Here is a 15,923-nt window from a genome sequence, read left to right as displayed (position 1 = left end):
CTGACCATACAATTCATTTACAGATATAATGCCAATGACTTTGTCAGTAAAACAAATCACATTGATTGCATGTATTCCTTGACTTCAGTTAAAGGAGCTAGGAGTAACCACTCTGTAGGGACTGTTTTATATTGTAATTACTGAAACTCTACTCACTGTGAGAGATGCCTCATGTCTTAATTCTCCTCAACCCATCTGCAGCCTTGTGAATCATCTGCTAATGTATGTGCTGGTGGCTGATGAGGCTGGAGGTGTCATCTTCTGTTTTATATTGAATCTGGATCTATCAGGTCACCTGGAGAATTCTAACACAAAGTCTCTATAGTCCGTGTCTGTGGAATCAACTTAATGTCCATGGCTCAACTTCACAGCTTCCCAGTAACAACTGTTCAACTGACCGGATGGATCATGTTGGTAAATGTTAACATGCAACTGATGAATGCTGATTTTTTTTTTCCTCTGTGTATGTGTGTGTGTGTGTGTGTGTGTGTGTGTGTGAAAAATTACTTTTGTAATGAATAGACAAGAAGCAATTTATTGGTGAAAATGTATATGCTGATGCATTCTGTGGTGGGAGTTTGTCTTTGAAAGATACACTGAAAGATACAATGGAAATGTCCATTACCTCTTCACAGTAGAAGAGACATTTCAGCAAAGGGGTCTTCAAATGAAGTTTAAGTTTCCATGATTGCACACACACACTGTGAACACTCAGCAGTGAATTTGTCCTCTGCATTTAACCCATCCAACACGCCAGTAGTGGACACACACACCAGACGCAGGAGCAGTGTGCAGCATTCCTTGTACTCAGGGGTTAAGTGCCTTGCTCAAGGGCACACAGCCGTGGATGTTGGGCCTGTGAATCGAACTGGCAACCCTCCACAAGCCCGGTTCTCTAACCTTTAGACGGCTGCCCCTTAAAATAATCGACGAAGATGGGATTCGAACCCACGCGTGCAGAGCACAATGGATTAGCAGTCCATCGCCTTAACCACTCGGCCACCTCATCATGCGTCAAAGGCGTATATCTGTACACACGCACGCACACACCCACACACACACATGATAAAGCATGCAACATGAATGAATGAGAACTGAACTGAAACAGTTTATTCAGGTCAGCAGCAGCTCCTATGCATTTGATGTCTGAGAGCAGAAGCCAGACTAGAGTCTGTGGTCTGGTCTCTGCTCTAGTTCAGACATGTGGCTCCATAGTGGAGAGGGGGTGGGACATGGAAGTTACTGATTCTCTGAGCTGATAATTTGTTAAGCTCTCCTAAGACAAGATTACAATGAAATAATGTTTTTCACGGCCTGATGGTACTTATGCAAAGTCAGATTTTTCTGTTAAGTATAGTATTTATATCTAAAATATCTAAGTGAGAGCAAGTTCACAATATGATTCATTCTTACACAGTGTGACATTTGAAACACTAATGAAAAACATTTAAAGTTAAGGATATAATAGGAAATGACAACAACAACATCAACAACCACAACATATATATATATATATATATGAGTTCAGAGTTCAGTACAGAGCATTTCAAAGAACCAGGAAAGGTAAACCATCCAATCAGAATCTGAAACATATCAGCACAAGAAATGCAAAGACCCAAAGGTATATTTCTGCTCTCTCTCTCTCTCTCTCTCTCTCTCTCTCACACACACACACACACACACACACACACACACGCGCACGCACACACACACACGCCCAGACATGAGTGTTTGTGGTTTGGCTTATGTTCCATTTCAGTCATGTTGTTTACAGCAGTGAGGGGGTGGGAGGAGGAGCTAACTGGTCTTTGTCTTGTTCTTCAGTTAAAATTCTCTGAAGACAACATAAAACTTCATTCAAAATTATATTTTGCTTGTTAGAATTGAGCTTGCATTTGATTGTCATGTCTCCAAGAGTGCCCTGTTAGAATATAATCGTCAAAGGTGATGAAACACAAGAACAGAGTCACCAAGGATACTTTAATAGAGTAATTAATCAATATTGTGTCATATCATATCTCATCTTACCTCATCTTGTCTAATTAAACTCCTTCTTCTTCTTCTTCTTCTTCTTCTTCTTCTTCTTCTTCTTCTTCTTCTTCTTCTTCTTCTTCCTCCTAGCAGTAGTAGCAGTACTACTACTACTACTATTAATAATAACAGTATCATCCTCCACATGCCTATTTCTCTCACACATAATCTCACTGCAACTGCATTCCACTGTGGAAATTTAAGACGATCGATAGCTTTACTCACAGGAACACTGAATAGTATTACGCTGGCATTAGTCTTGCTGTACTAAGCCGCTTGTCTCTGCTTCTCCATTGTTCAAAAATACGGTGATGATCATATGACCAAGCAGCAAGCAATGTTGTCCAATTTTATTTATGTAACTTATTTAATTGAATTTGTTCCCATAGCACATGTTTACCTGTGATTATTCCATAAAGCAGGTGTTTTCAACCTTTTTTGACACGTGCCCCCACCCCACACATCTAAGTTTGTAATAGGGGAGTTTACTCATCTTCAGCTCTTTTCTTAATATGACTCATTTACTCAGAATAAGAGAGGAGGAGGAGACTGAACAGTGGTTCATATGTTGATTAAACAAAATGTTTAATGCAATTCTCATTCATCCATATTATTGTTAAATTATATTAACTCATAATGATGTATAAGTTAAAATAATTGGGTTATATATATATATATATATATATATATATATATATATAGAGAGAGAGAGAGAGAGAGAGAGAGGCTGGATTCGAGATGAACTAAATCTCTCATTTAGACTGTATGTATTCTTCTGCATGATAGACTCTGTTGCCGGACCCAGTGATGTGAATTATGCTCCTGTTGTGATAAAAGATAGAAGAAAAACAAGAAGAAGAGTAAAGGTAACATCACACTTTCATTTATTTATTTTTTAAATAATAAACCAAATTGCTCCTGCATTGGATTCCTGGATGACTTCTCGTTGTTAAAATTAATATTATATTCTAACAGCATTAGCATTCAGTCTTTTCAACTGTGTTTTCATGTAAAACGCAGAGTAAAGTTTTGTAATGCTGGTTCATTGATTGTTGATGTTTTACAGATGTATTACAGTGTAATCGATGTGAATCATAATGTTTTTCCTTGTATCAGCCGATGAGACCAGCACCAGTGGAGTGGTTGTTTACTCAGAGCTGAAACAGGGTATGTATGTTAAAGGACTCTCTTAGGGTAAAGCCTTATCAGACACTGGCTACAACATGAATTTATGTAACATAAGACACAGTTTCATTAGCATTCTCTTTTTTTTTTCTTTTTTGTCCGGAGAGTAGACATTGCTGTTGTCTTCATGAACCTATTGGTTTAATCAGCATTATCCATGAAGTTTCATATATACAGTCTATGTAAGGGACACAAAATGTGATGTGGTATGCATACACACACACAAACACACACACGCACACACACACACACACACATACACACACACACACACACACACACACACACACACATTTGTTTATACTGTATATGCATTGCAATTACCAGTTGCTGTGCTTAGTATTGATTTAGATTATTGCTGAAAAATTGTTTATATACTGTTTCATTTATCATTTACACATTTATACATAGCAAGGACTATCTATCTGTCACAGAGGTTTTGCACTCATTCATAAGAACACTCTGTTTAGAGCCTGGACACATGAACTCTGCATTTTATTTCCATAGTTGGAGGAACAATGTAAATTTATTGGAAATGGCAGTCAGTGTTATGACCCTGTCAGTAAAGGGTTGAACTGATACAGGAATTTTTCCTACATTAGTAAATACATAATGTCACATATTTTCACATCAGTATTCCTTAAATCTTATTTTTTTAAGAAACCTTTGTGTGAGGGATACTTCCCACCATATTCTTAAATAGAAGGAATCCTTTGTTTTTGACCCCTCTGTTGGAAATGTGGTCCAAATCAACCTGTAAAACATTTGAACAACCATGTAGAGACAAGGTATTTTTGTGTATTCAAAAACACTGTAATGTAACCCATAAAGTCCCGTATCTTCTGTGTTGTGGTCACCGAATATTTAACTGTAACAATTATACGCCTTTGTCCTATACCTCACAATGTTTGGTAACTCATCAAACTTTATTAAAAGTTGTATTAAAACACATTTATTAAAAAAAAAAAAAAAAAAAAGTATTTGAGAACTTTTACTGATGTGTGTTCCTATGACACTGAACATTTGTGTTGATATTATACGTTAATAATGATTCTTCTTTACCAGAACAGTACCTTATCATTCAGGTGCATCACTTTTTAGCTCAGGGTGAATGGAGATTTAAAGACGCTGTCAGATGTAAACTGCTATCATATCACCTGTCATGTCTGTAAGGCACACTTGGTGTGGCATGTATTTAGTGATCAGGGCCTCATCTTAGATTGATTTGGTGTCAGTGTGTGTGATGGAACTTCACACTTTGTCCAACAGATGGAGACATTGCAAAAAATGTACTCTCTACACCACTTTCAGTAGCATGTCAGGACCGTCCCGTGCAAGAAGGACATGTTAAAAGCTCCTGACATGTCAATTATATTATATTTACTAATGTTAACTGTTCTAGATGCTATAGTAACTGTGTGACTAAAGAAGTTCATCTGTTAATTTCACTTTTCCACTTCAGTTCAAGCATTTCCTTCACTTTTCCAGCAATAGACAGACAGGTAGATAGATAGATAGATAGATAGATAGATAGATAGAGAGTGAGAGAGAGAGAGAGAGAGAGAGAGAGAGAGAGAGCGATAGAGAGAGAGAGAGAGAGAGAGATAGATAGATAGATAGATAGATAGATAGATAGATAGATAGATAGATAGATAGATAGATAGATAGATAGATAGATAGATGATATTGTCTGTATTAATGAATGATAAATACAGAATTAAGAATAGAAAATAAAAATGTAAATAAAGATTTCAGTGATAAGTCATCTTGTTTTCATGTCTGTTTTACAGGTATAATCTCAATTTTACAAGTTTTAAACTGCAACTCTCTCTTTGACCACAGAGGCAGTATAGAGTAATAGCTCAATATACCTTAATTTAAAAATGGCAAATATCAATAAGGAATTCTTTCTTTATGACAAACAATATATGTTTTGAATTTGGTTTAATTAAAATTTTCTATACACAATGTCTTTAATAAAATATTTTCCAAAATAAAATCTGTTGTGAGAGTATCTGTGAGTAATCTGTGGTGAAAGTCAATGGAAATTTCCACCAGCTCAAAGGCATATTCGCACACACACACACACACACACACACACACACACACACACACACACACACACACACACAGATAGAGACACAAGCACACACACATACACACACACCTGTGCACATTGACAATACTTTGATATGACATGCACATATCAAGCATATCTAACGTATGTAATGTCACAGATATATTGTCTTTTGTGTGAGAACAGAGAGAAGGTGGGAGTTTGTGGTTTGGCTTCTGCTCTTGTTCAGGCATGTGGTTTTACTGCAGTGAGGGGGTGGGAACAACAACTAACTGGTCCTTTGTCCTGATCATCTTTTAAAGGTTCTCTTAAAAGAGAAATAACACATTCATATTTTATGTTTATTCATTCTTATTTTTATTTTATTTATCCACTGTTCTGCAGAAACTAATATGAATATGAGATCGTTCATACCCTCACCACAGCTTGATAATAGTTAACAATATTATGGGATCATAAAATGCATCCTGGTTTGTTTTTCATCCTCTGCCTGAAAATATGAAGGAATATGAGGTAGAGTTTTGTGTGAATTTTGTGCAATGTATTGATTTATAAATAAATACTTATATTTTTCCTCTTTTTATTTTACCTCTTTCGCTGTCTTCCTGTTCATATCAGCATTCTGACCATTTCTGCAGAGGCGTGATCTAACTGTGAAAAAACAGGAAGAGCTTTTAACACACAGTTCACATCAAACAGTTTCTCATTAGCACAGCATGGAGCTCAGTCCACTACATGTGCTGCTCTGTAAGTAATTTCTTTTTTTCTCATAGTTTCTTTCTGTCTTAGAGGCATAACACCCTGTGTTTAAGAATGATTCTGTTTACTGAATGAACAGCACTTGACCTGTAAATAAACACCACTGTAGATAAATGTTTCTCCAGTACCACTGATGTCATGACGTTGTGGTCAACTAAAAGAAAACTTAAATGTAGTAAATTAAAAGGATGTTTTAAAATGAAAGTTAAAATGATGTTGGAACACAATCTAGCGTGTGTTTCAGTGTTCAGATCTGTCTCCATTATGTCTCAAACACACAGGGTGTATCCCCCTCTGGATGTCTCAACATTCTAATGTGTCCTAAATCAATGATGCTGATATGGGGGAAAATCCTCCTCATTCCCATTAGACAGGAGTGTCTGTAATCTATAATGATTTACAGCGTTTTATGCTGCAATGATCAGGTGATAACTGTAATAATGGTTAACAAGGGGGAAAGGTGATTCACCCCATTCAAATGAGGCCTAATCGATGGATAATTCATCATCACTACCGTGGGTTAAAAGTAGCCCACTTCTGAGTTGCTTTGTTCAATGCATTGGTATTAAACTGATTTCCCTCATTATAAGGTAAAACTAAATAGTTTTTTTTTGATGGGAGCAAACCTTCAACAGAGCATTAAAGAATAACTACAACAAATTCACACAACCATTATCACAGAAACATTTCAACACATGAGGTACAAGGATTGACCAGCGGCACACACACACACACACACGCACACACACACACACACACACACACACACACACGAACACACTGGCACCTAGGCTCACACAAACGTATACTCAATACAATGCAGCATGCAAAGATGCTGAACAAATGAACAAATAGCCTCATGTTGCACTATTTGATGTCTGAAGGCAGAAGACAGAGAGGAGATGTGCATTTGTGGTTTGTTCTTCTGATGTGTTTGAGCCGTGTGGTTTAGAGCAGTCAGTGGAGAGAGGAGGAGGAGCTAATCATCCATTTTGTCTAGCCTGTAGGTCAAAGTTGTTTTATAACACCATGGACATTTAACAAAAGTAAATTTAAGTGCATCATTACGTTTAATCAAATTCACTGTGCCTTTTTTTCTCCTTTGAAAATCTGACTTTACTTTCAATACCTAGATTTAAAAAAATTAAATCTCCAAGGCAGAGCACTGAAATTATAATGGGCTAATGCACAAGACAAAGTGTAAACACTGTAAACACGGATAAGCTTGAATAGTTGGTGTATATTAAAAAAAAAGAAAAAAAAAGTTAGCCTCCGCTCTAGATGTAAGTTTGGTCTGAGAGACATTCAGTCAAAAGAGGCTAACAAGACCAGCTGGTTCAGTGGCAGAGACGCAGACAGTTGTAGACTGGTGGTTAACACTGATGTGTTGTAAGGAGAACAAAAAGAAAAGAAGAGCAGTAGTTCAGAGCCCTCTCTTCTTTTCTGCTCTATCTCATGACACTGTTGAGTCAAATTTAAATACAATTCAATTTATGCAAAATGCAATCAGATTTAACCATGTACTTATGTAAATGCACGCCCTGTTTTTATGGTTTTTGACTACTGAATCTGTGAATGATCTGAATTAGTTCTTAAATATTCTTCTCAACTCCATTTAAATGTGTAGTTTGCATTGGTTGATGCATAGATGCATTCAGAGAGAAGCAAGATCTGTGGATTTGAGGTAAGGGGTGAGAAGAGAAAGGAGAAGACTTGGATGAAATATTATCAACAGAAATGAATAAATAAATAAATAAATAAATAAAATAATAAAACTCCCATGTATGGACCACAGATGTATTTTGGTTCTGACGGATCAACTAACCACATTCACACTCAGCATCACCATCCACTCTGCCCTCACATTATTTAGAGACATGATATGAAGGTTGGTAACTCCTCTATATATAAAGGTTTGCAACAAAACTAACCAACCAACCAACCAACCAACAAACAAACAAACCTTTAGTAGACTGCCAGCTGTTAAACCTTCTGTTTATCATTATCATAAACATATGATAGCATATGACTAACGGATTCCTTAAAACTTTTGACTCAAGAGTTAACACTCAAAGTGCTGTTATAAATGAATTTTATTATAATTCCTCTCTATGTTATATCACAAAATCGTGCTGTTGAATTACAATTATGTGACCTCTGTGTTTCCTCTCATTTTTATTTTAGTGCTGAATTCACTTCTCTGCCCTGGACACACTCAAGGTGACTGCAATACAACATTTTTTTGTTATCCCTTATTTTTCCTTATATGCGTCCTCTCAACTCTTAGTGTCAGCCTTTTCATGATTGTATGGCATTTTACACATGACTCATGGCTGACTGGTCCCTCACAGGACAGAGCATTCACGTGGTCATGGTCTATGTACCATGTACTTTCTGTAACAAAACATCTGGTGTCTAGTTTCAAATTTCAAGTTTCAAGTTTAAGTTTATTTAAGTCTACTGATCTCTTTGTGCAGGGACACCTAATGACATTATTTAGCCTGAGCAAAATCCCGTTATGTTCAGTAACTGAATTCATCTTTTTCACAGTAAGACTTGTGTATCTGTATTGTACAGAGAAACCCAAGGCTGTTCTGGTACCAGAGCCTCAAGTCAGTCAGGTGTTCAAAGGAGAAACTGTCACTCTCAGATGCGACATAGATGGGGGAGGAGTCAGTCTGTGGATTTACAGCTTTTATAAGAATGGTGAATCTAAGGTAAAAAATGAGGACAACAATAAGTTCTCATTCAGTGTTAAAGAGTCCGACAGTGGTAATTACACTTGCGGAGGAAAAAGGAAAAATGGTAATGGTTCCTCAGGCATGAGTAGACCTGTAACACTGACTGTACTGGGTGAGTCTGTCCATATTCATGTTTACATTTTCCTGAAATATTATTATCAGCATTATTTGTATTTCATTAGTATTAGTAGTAGTTTTAATAGAAGCCATGGTGTTATTGCTGTAGTTGTTGGTGGTGGTGGTGGTGCAGATGGTAATGATGATGAGAATATTATTGTTGTTGTTGTTGCTGTTGTTGTTGTTGTTGTTGTTGTTGTTGTTGTTTTAGAATTTGTTGTTACTAATTACCAAAGTTAAAGCTTTGTTATTATTATTATTATTAGTACTAGTAGTAGTAGTAGTAGTAGTAGTAGTAGTAGTATTACTATTGTCAAGAGCATGAATATTAGCACAATATTAATGGCTAAGAAAAAGTAGTAGCTCTGAGAAAAATGATGCTGTATATTTGAGTGGAGGTGGGATGGTGTAAAACACTGTAATATGACAGAAAAACATGTTCATTACACAGTGAGTCTGTTTAACTCTTCTCAACATCAATAACATTTATTTACAAGTGATAATTCCAAATCCCAGAGTCACATTAACTTCATTTTAATAGTTTATAAGATTTAAATATTGTTAATAATGTTTCCCTCTTTCCTTCATTCACACAGCCACACCCATGCCTTCACTGACTGCTGAGCCAGAAAGTTCCGTTTACACTGGAGAGACAGTCAGTCTGAAGTGTGTGATAGAGTCTGGGAGGGACTGGAGATATAAGTGGTATAAAGGCAGCACTCAGATTGCAGTGTCTCAGTCTAATGGTTACACTATAACTGGAGACACATTCACCATCAGAGCAGCTGCTGTAGCTGACCAGGATTATTACTGTTGTCAGGGAGAGAGAGACGACAGGAAGATAGCATCAATCATGAGCAATATTCTTAATCTCACACTGAGAGGTGAGTGATTAATACGATACAGACTTAAAGGAAAGTATGATATGTCTGACAGTGTAGAGTCTGAACTATTCATTATTCTCCTACAGGATCAAAACCAAAACCTCAACTCACCTCCAGTTTCAGAGGAGCAGTACTGAGAGGAAACACAGTTACTCTGAACTGTAAACTGGACCAGTCCACAGGATGGGTGTTTTACTGGTACAGACACACACAGGACTCTTCAGCACTGACACACACTGATAAAGACTCCTACACAATCAGTTCTGTTACAGACTCTGATGGAGGACAGTACTGGTGCAGAGCTGGAAGAGGAAACCCAGTCTACTACACACAATACAGTGATGCAGTCTGGGTAAATGTTACAGGTGAGTTGTTTCACTTGGTGGTAGAAGTAAAAAAGGAACTTGTCAAGTACTGCTGATTAGTACTGCAGTAGTAAAAACACCTGGAGAGGAAAACACAAACTCAGGGACCAGTGATGCTAGAAGCACTGATTGTGTCTGCAAGTGAGTTTATGAGTTTGGAGATGTGACTAGAAAATATATTGTGAAGTAAAAGTAACTAAAACTAATCACTTTATTAAGAACGTTTAACATTGTCTCAAAACAAGGCAATGTCTGACAAATGTCTATTGCTGGCTATGGTAAATATTTGTAATCCTCTTTCACCTTTAAAACTCTGGCAGTTCTGAGTGTCTCTCCATCTATGTGGTTGACTGAAGGAGACTCAGTGACTCTGAGCTGTGAGGTTAAAGACTCCTCTACAGGCTGGACATTCCTCTGGTACAGAGTCATTCCCTACAGAGATGGGTTACCCAGGGTTAATTATAATTCTGTAGAACTCCTCTCAGACAGCAGCAGAGGAGCTGGAGGCTCCTACACTCTCAGCCCTGCTGCTCTTAAACACACAGGAGTTTATGTGTGCAGAGCACAGAGAGGAAACCCAGTCTATTACTCACAGTACAGCACAACACAGTCACTGTGGGTCATTGCTGAGTCTACAGACAAAAAAGCTTCTTTAAGCTTATATTTGTGCATTTTTAGCAGACTTAGAGCATCACTTGATCAAAATATTTCTCAAAAGTGTTGACATGTGTTCTTATGATCCTATTCTGACCCACCTTTATATAAGTCTTTTGATAAGTTTTTATTGCTTTATGAGTTCTTATGAACATGTCTCTCCAGGAGATATCGACTTTAGTGTCTGTGTCTCAGCTCTGTCTCCTCCAGCCTTTCTGAGCATCAGTCCACAAACAACTCAACACTTTACATCTGATTCTGTCTCACTGAGCTGTGAGGTACAGAGTAACTCTACTGGATGGACAGTGAGACGATACACAGATAATGGAGAGGTGTCAGACTGTTCATCAGACTGGGGATCAGTAATAGGATCTACATGTAGCATCAGCTCCCTCCAGTCATCAGACAGTGGAGTGTACTGGTGTCAGTCTGACTCTGGAGGGAACAGTAATCCTCTCAACATTACAGTGACCAGTGAGTATCAATAAACATTAATCGGTTTCCTTTAAAGTAAAAAATCTTTCCTTTTGTATTGTTTGACCCTCCACATAGGATCAGTCTGAGCTTTTTGTATAGAAATCATAAACTTCCTTGTAATTAATGCAATCTTAAGTCTGTACTTCATTTCAACTGCATTCATTTTTTTTAAAATAGATGGTGATGTGATCTTGGAGAGTCCTGTCCATCCTGTTACTGAGGGAGATACTTTGACTCTGCGCTGTAGATATCGATATGACCCCTCAGACCTCAGAGCTGATTTCTATAAAGATGGATTAGTCCTCCAGAATCAGACTACAGAAGAGATGACCATCCCTACTGTCTCAAAATCAGATAAGGGTCTCTACTGGTGTGAACACCCACAGAGAGGAGAGTCACCAAAGAGCTGGATCACTGTGAGAGGTGAGAAAATGCTTTTTGTCTTGGCTATATTCATAATGCTGTAGTATTATGAGCATATTACAATGTATGTGCATGTGTGTGTGAATAGACTCAGTGTCAGGTGATGGATCCTCTGCTGTTACAGTAGGAGTGGTGGTGGGACTGGGTGTTGCCTTTGTAATCATCATTCTAATGATCCTTCTTTGTTGCTCTGAAAAATCTGAAGGTAAATATAAAGGCTCTTTCTTTCTGACAGTAATTTTTTGTTTAAAGTGCAGTGATTTAAAATTAGAGAAGACTGATCTTAATATCTTGTTCATCTTAATTTCATGTTGGTCTGTTTTATTAATTTAATATAAGCATTTGTATATGCTGTCAATGACAGAATTAATAAATTTAGATTATATTGTTTTTTTTGACAGTTATCTTCGGCTTCGACAAAACACGTTTGTAAGTACCTTTGTGCTTTCATTAATACCGTTTGTCACATATGGCCACAAAGGAGTCACATAGGTGTCAATAATCTCTATCGCCCTCTAGAGGCCAAAGATGGAAAAGCACCAGTCAGACTTCAAACCATGGTCAGGACCAGACAGGAGAAGTGGACACTCAGTCAGGACAGTGGCCACTGCAGTCAGGTGGGGATATAATATTACATTCATGACTTCCATAAAAATACAATTTCATCTTTTGAGCAGATTTTTTTTTTTTTTTTTTTTTTAATCTGTGACGATAAGACTTCTTTACAATATCTGTCATATTATAAATCAACAAAAAACAGCTATTGGCTTTTTCTTACTTTCCAGCTGGGATGAAAAAGAATGAGAATACAGCCGTTTCACCTAAATCACAACAACTAAACATTTAACGCTCACAGCAAAGTTTTCTGTGATTTTATACATTCATTTCATGAGATTTTCTTTATGAGAAATCAGCTGTTCTCTAGATATGACTATTTCCAGTCAGACTTCATATTGTTCACACTGTCATCCCTATCTGGCTTTTGTTTAAACTGTGTGTATTTTACTGCACTGTAGACTCTTCTACATGGACCACCACTGCTATCTACACTCAGATTAGGAAAAAAGCAGCAAAAAACTGTGGTAGTAGAGGTAATACCAAGCTTTTGGTTAACACTATACAGCAATATTACAATAAGTTTTGCTGGTACTTCTACCTATCAAAATATCCATAAAACGGTTTCACAAAGATGATGAATCTCACTTAGCTAATGTGGCACCTAACTGTTTCCCTCCGGTTTCAGCTGAGACCTGCACCAGTACAGGGCCTGCCTATTCAGAGCTGAAACAGGGTACGTATGAGAGAGAACTGGATTTGGACTCAATGAATTTTTTCTCTGAATAACTGTTGACATATTGGCTTTCTAAATCAGAAGATGATGGAGATGGAACTACATCCCAGGTTGTGGTTTATGCCCACATTGACAGGAATCGAAAGAAGCTAAGGAAAAGCAAAGGTAGGGCAAAACAGCCATATGTAAAATGCTCTTCTCTTCTCTTCTCTTCTCTTCTCTTCTCTTCTCTTCTCTTCTCTTCTCTTCTCTTCTCTTCTCTTCTCTTCTCTCCTCTCCTCTTCTCTTCTCTTCTCTTCTCTTCTCCTCTTCTCTTCTCTTCACTTCGCTTCGCTTCTCTGGATGCACAGAATGTTGTGATGCACAGTCGGACATATGTTTTATTTTCCTCACTAACAGCAGTGTGGTTTTCAACCCAGTGACTCACCTTTCTCTTTGATCTTAATGCCTTTTTTCTCACTCAGGTCCAGTTAAAGCAGTAGATGTAGAGCCAGTTTATTCTGAGGTGAGGCCAGAGTGTCCAACAGGTAATATCATTAACTCAATATGAACACATGGGATCACTAAGAAACTTTATTGGTGTATATTGACAAAATCTTTATATAACAATTTGCATTGGTTAGGCTGAGATTTAGTGATCAAAGAAGAAAAAAAGCTGTTGTTTTAATCTTTTACAGGTGCTGGAGGACAGGATAAATGATGAAACCAAACATTTGCATTTGTTGAAATGACAGGAAATCATAGAGGTTGATTCCTGTAGATGCGTATTGTGTCACCTGCTTATGGCGTACAGGACAAAAATCACATGTAATGGAATGAGTGAGCTACCACACGACTATTATCAATTTTACATTAACATATAACAGTCAGTCAAAAAGGATTCCCAAAACATTCTGAATTATCTGTTTTATTTATTAAAAGTGGAAATTTATATCAGTGACAGTACCGGTGGTCTATTTTCAGACACACTGTGGACCCCCAAACTTTAAGTTTATTAAAATTTTATCCTAGCAACAACAGACTAGACTATTGTTTTCTCCAAACAGACAATACATTGATTCATTCTGCCAGCAGCCCAGCAAGAATGTCAATATTTAAATGTGATTCATATGATATGGTCATGAATTGCATGGTAGCAGTCACTCATAAAATGTGAGATTTTCTAAATGAGTTTGTGTTTATTGCTTCAGTAAGTATACACAATTAAATATAACTCCAAGAGTTAAACAAGTAAAATAGTTACTGAATTTTGTTAATATGATAATTCTGCACCTTTTCATTTTATGCATCCTATTGCACTTCCTGTATTTCAATTTCATTTTCCTGAAAATAATAAATAAAAAAGAGGCAAAGGTGACTTCTGATTTTTAGAGTCTCCTGCTAATCCTCCTGGTTTGGTCAAATGGCATGTTTTGATTAGGGTAAAAAGAATATTCTAGACTCCATCCAGTATACTTTATAACTATTCACACACAGCTGTAGCAGCAGGCCCATTACTGCTGGAGTAAATCTGAATTTCATGTTATCTCCAGCAGAGGGAGACATTACCACAAACCGCACTGCATTGAACATCAGAATATCAGAATCTAGCATGGCCCCATACTAATGACTTAATAGCTGTTTTAAATTAATTATAGGACTACACATTGGTTCTACAGTGAGTTTAGCTGCAGGTAGTTCATTAAGCTCAAAGTTAAACAAAGTTAAACACTGATTGTAAGTCACTTTGGCAAAAAGCGTCTGCTAAATGCTAAACTGTTAATTGTAAACAAAGTTAAACAAATAAACATTTAACTCATGTCTGTCAGACAAGACGAGCTCCAAAACAGATGAAGGCCAAATTAGTCATATTCACTAATTACCTGTCACAAGGTTAGACCTGGTGGCCCTTGAACCTGGGGCACCTGTGTAGAAGACAAACACTCAGTAAATACTCTACCCGGGAACGGGGTGAACCCAGTTGCACAGTCAAGCACAGGGGGTAGAGTTGAATCACAAAAAGGTTTTAATGGAGCATAAAATCTCACAAGAGCAGTAATGGAGATGGTACAAAACCAGGCAACACAAGTCCAAAAAGTGAAAACAATGTACCTTATAAACTGACGTTAAAAGTTATAAAATAATTTTGCCATTTTTGGTGTTTGGTTAATATACATAACCAGTGAGGATACTGCTGTTTCATAGGGCGAAAAGGGAAACGCCCTTGACACACACATACATTCATACACGGGGGCAATTTAGCATCTCCAATGCACCTAACCTGCATGCCTTTGGACTGTGGGAGGAAACCGGAGCTCCCGGAGGAAACCCACACAGACACAGGGAGAACATGCAAAAGGACCCCAGCCGCCTGGCCAGGAATCGAACCCAAGGCGTCAGCACTACACACAGCACCACCGTGCCGTCCAACAAATAATCAGACATATCTTACCCTGGCCTGGAGGGAACAGATGTGCTTTCATAGGATAATCTGATCATCAGCAGGCCCATCTGGACCTGAATGACATGAATCACTGTTTGGAAAGACAGCATTAGCTACACAATTAATAATAGTTACCTATTTCCTAATGTCATTTTAAATGATGTGTTATGACATCGAGCCTTATTTCAATTGTTTCTATGCATCATCACTATGGTAAAACACATGATAGAATCAATAATTACAAGGTGTGAAATAACTAATTTCATCTGAAGAGAAAAGTTTTGGTAATGACAAATACCATGACCTCCTCGTCAATGATGCATCAACAAGGTTTAAATTAAAAGACTGTATAAGGAAGTACTAAAGGATTTTAGAGGGACAGGAGAGCTGAGAGAGAAGAGACTGCAGATGTGTGATGGGTAATGGAGTTTAGTAAAGAAGGAACACTTGGCACGTCAGTCCTGACTGAATACAGTACAGCTCAGCAAGTTCTCATT

At 37.5% G+C, this 15,923-nt stretch overlaps 1 protein-coding gene and 1 non-coding gene across 2 annotated transcripts in view; one reads left to right on the top strand and one right to left on the bottom strand.

The window, feature by feature from the left end:
- Positions 1-927: 927 nt before the first annotated feature.
- On the bottom strand, positions 928-1,009 carry trnas-gcu (transfer RNA serine (anticodon GCU)). Its single transcript has one exon. It is a non-coding gene; the product is annotated as a tRNA-Ser (tRNA).
- A 10,607-nt stretch (positions 1,010-11,616) lies between these two features.
- LOC115816394 (basement membrane-specific heparan sulfate proteoglycan core protein-like) overlaps positions 11,617-15,923 on the top strand; it is a 62,227-nt gene continuing 57,920 nt past the window's right edge. Inside the window, exons 1-4 of the mRNA XM_030779350.1 lie at positions 11,617-11,713; positions 12,957-13,004; positions 13,086-13,169; positions 13,469-13,531. Of these exons, the coding sequence (XP_030635210.1) occupies positions 11,617-11,713; positions 12,957-13,004; positions 13,086-13,169; positions 13,469-13,531 (292 nt within the window). The remainder of the gene's footprint in view (positions 11,714-12,956; positions 13,005-13,085; positions 13,170-13,468; positions 13,532-15,923) is intronic.

This window comes from Chanos chanos, chromosome 7 (genome assembly GCF_902362185.1).
Source record: "Chanos chanos chromosome 7, fChaCha1.1, whole genome shotgun sequence".
Taxonomy (NCBI): domain Eukaryota; kingdom Metazoa; phylum Chordata; class Actinopteri; order Gonorynchiformes; family Chanidae; genus Chanos; species Chanos chanos.
This window is presented reverse-complemented; position numbering and strand designations above follow the sequence as displayed.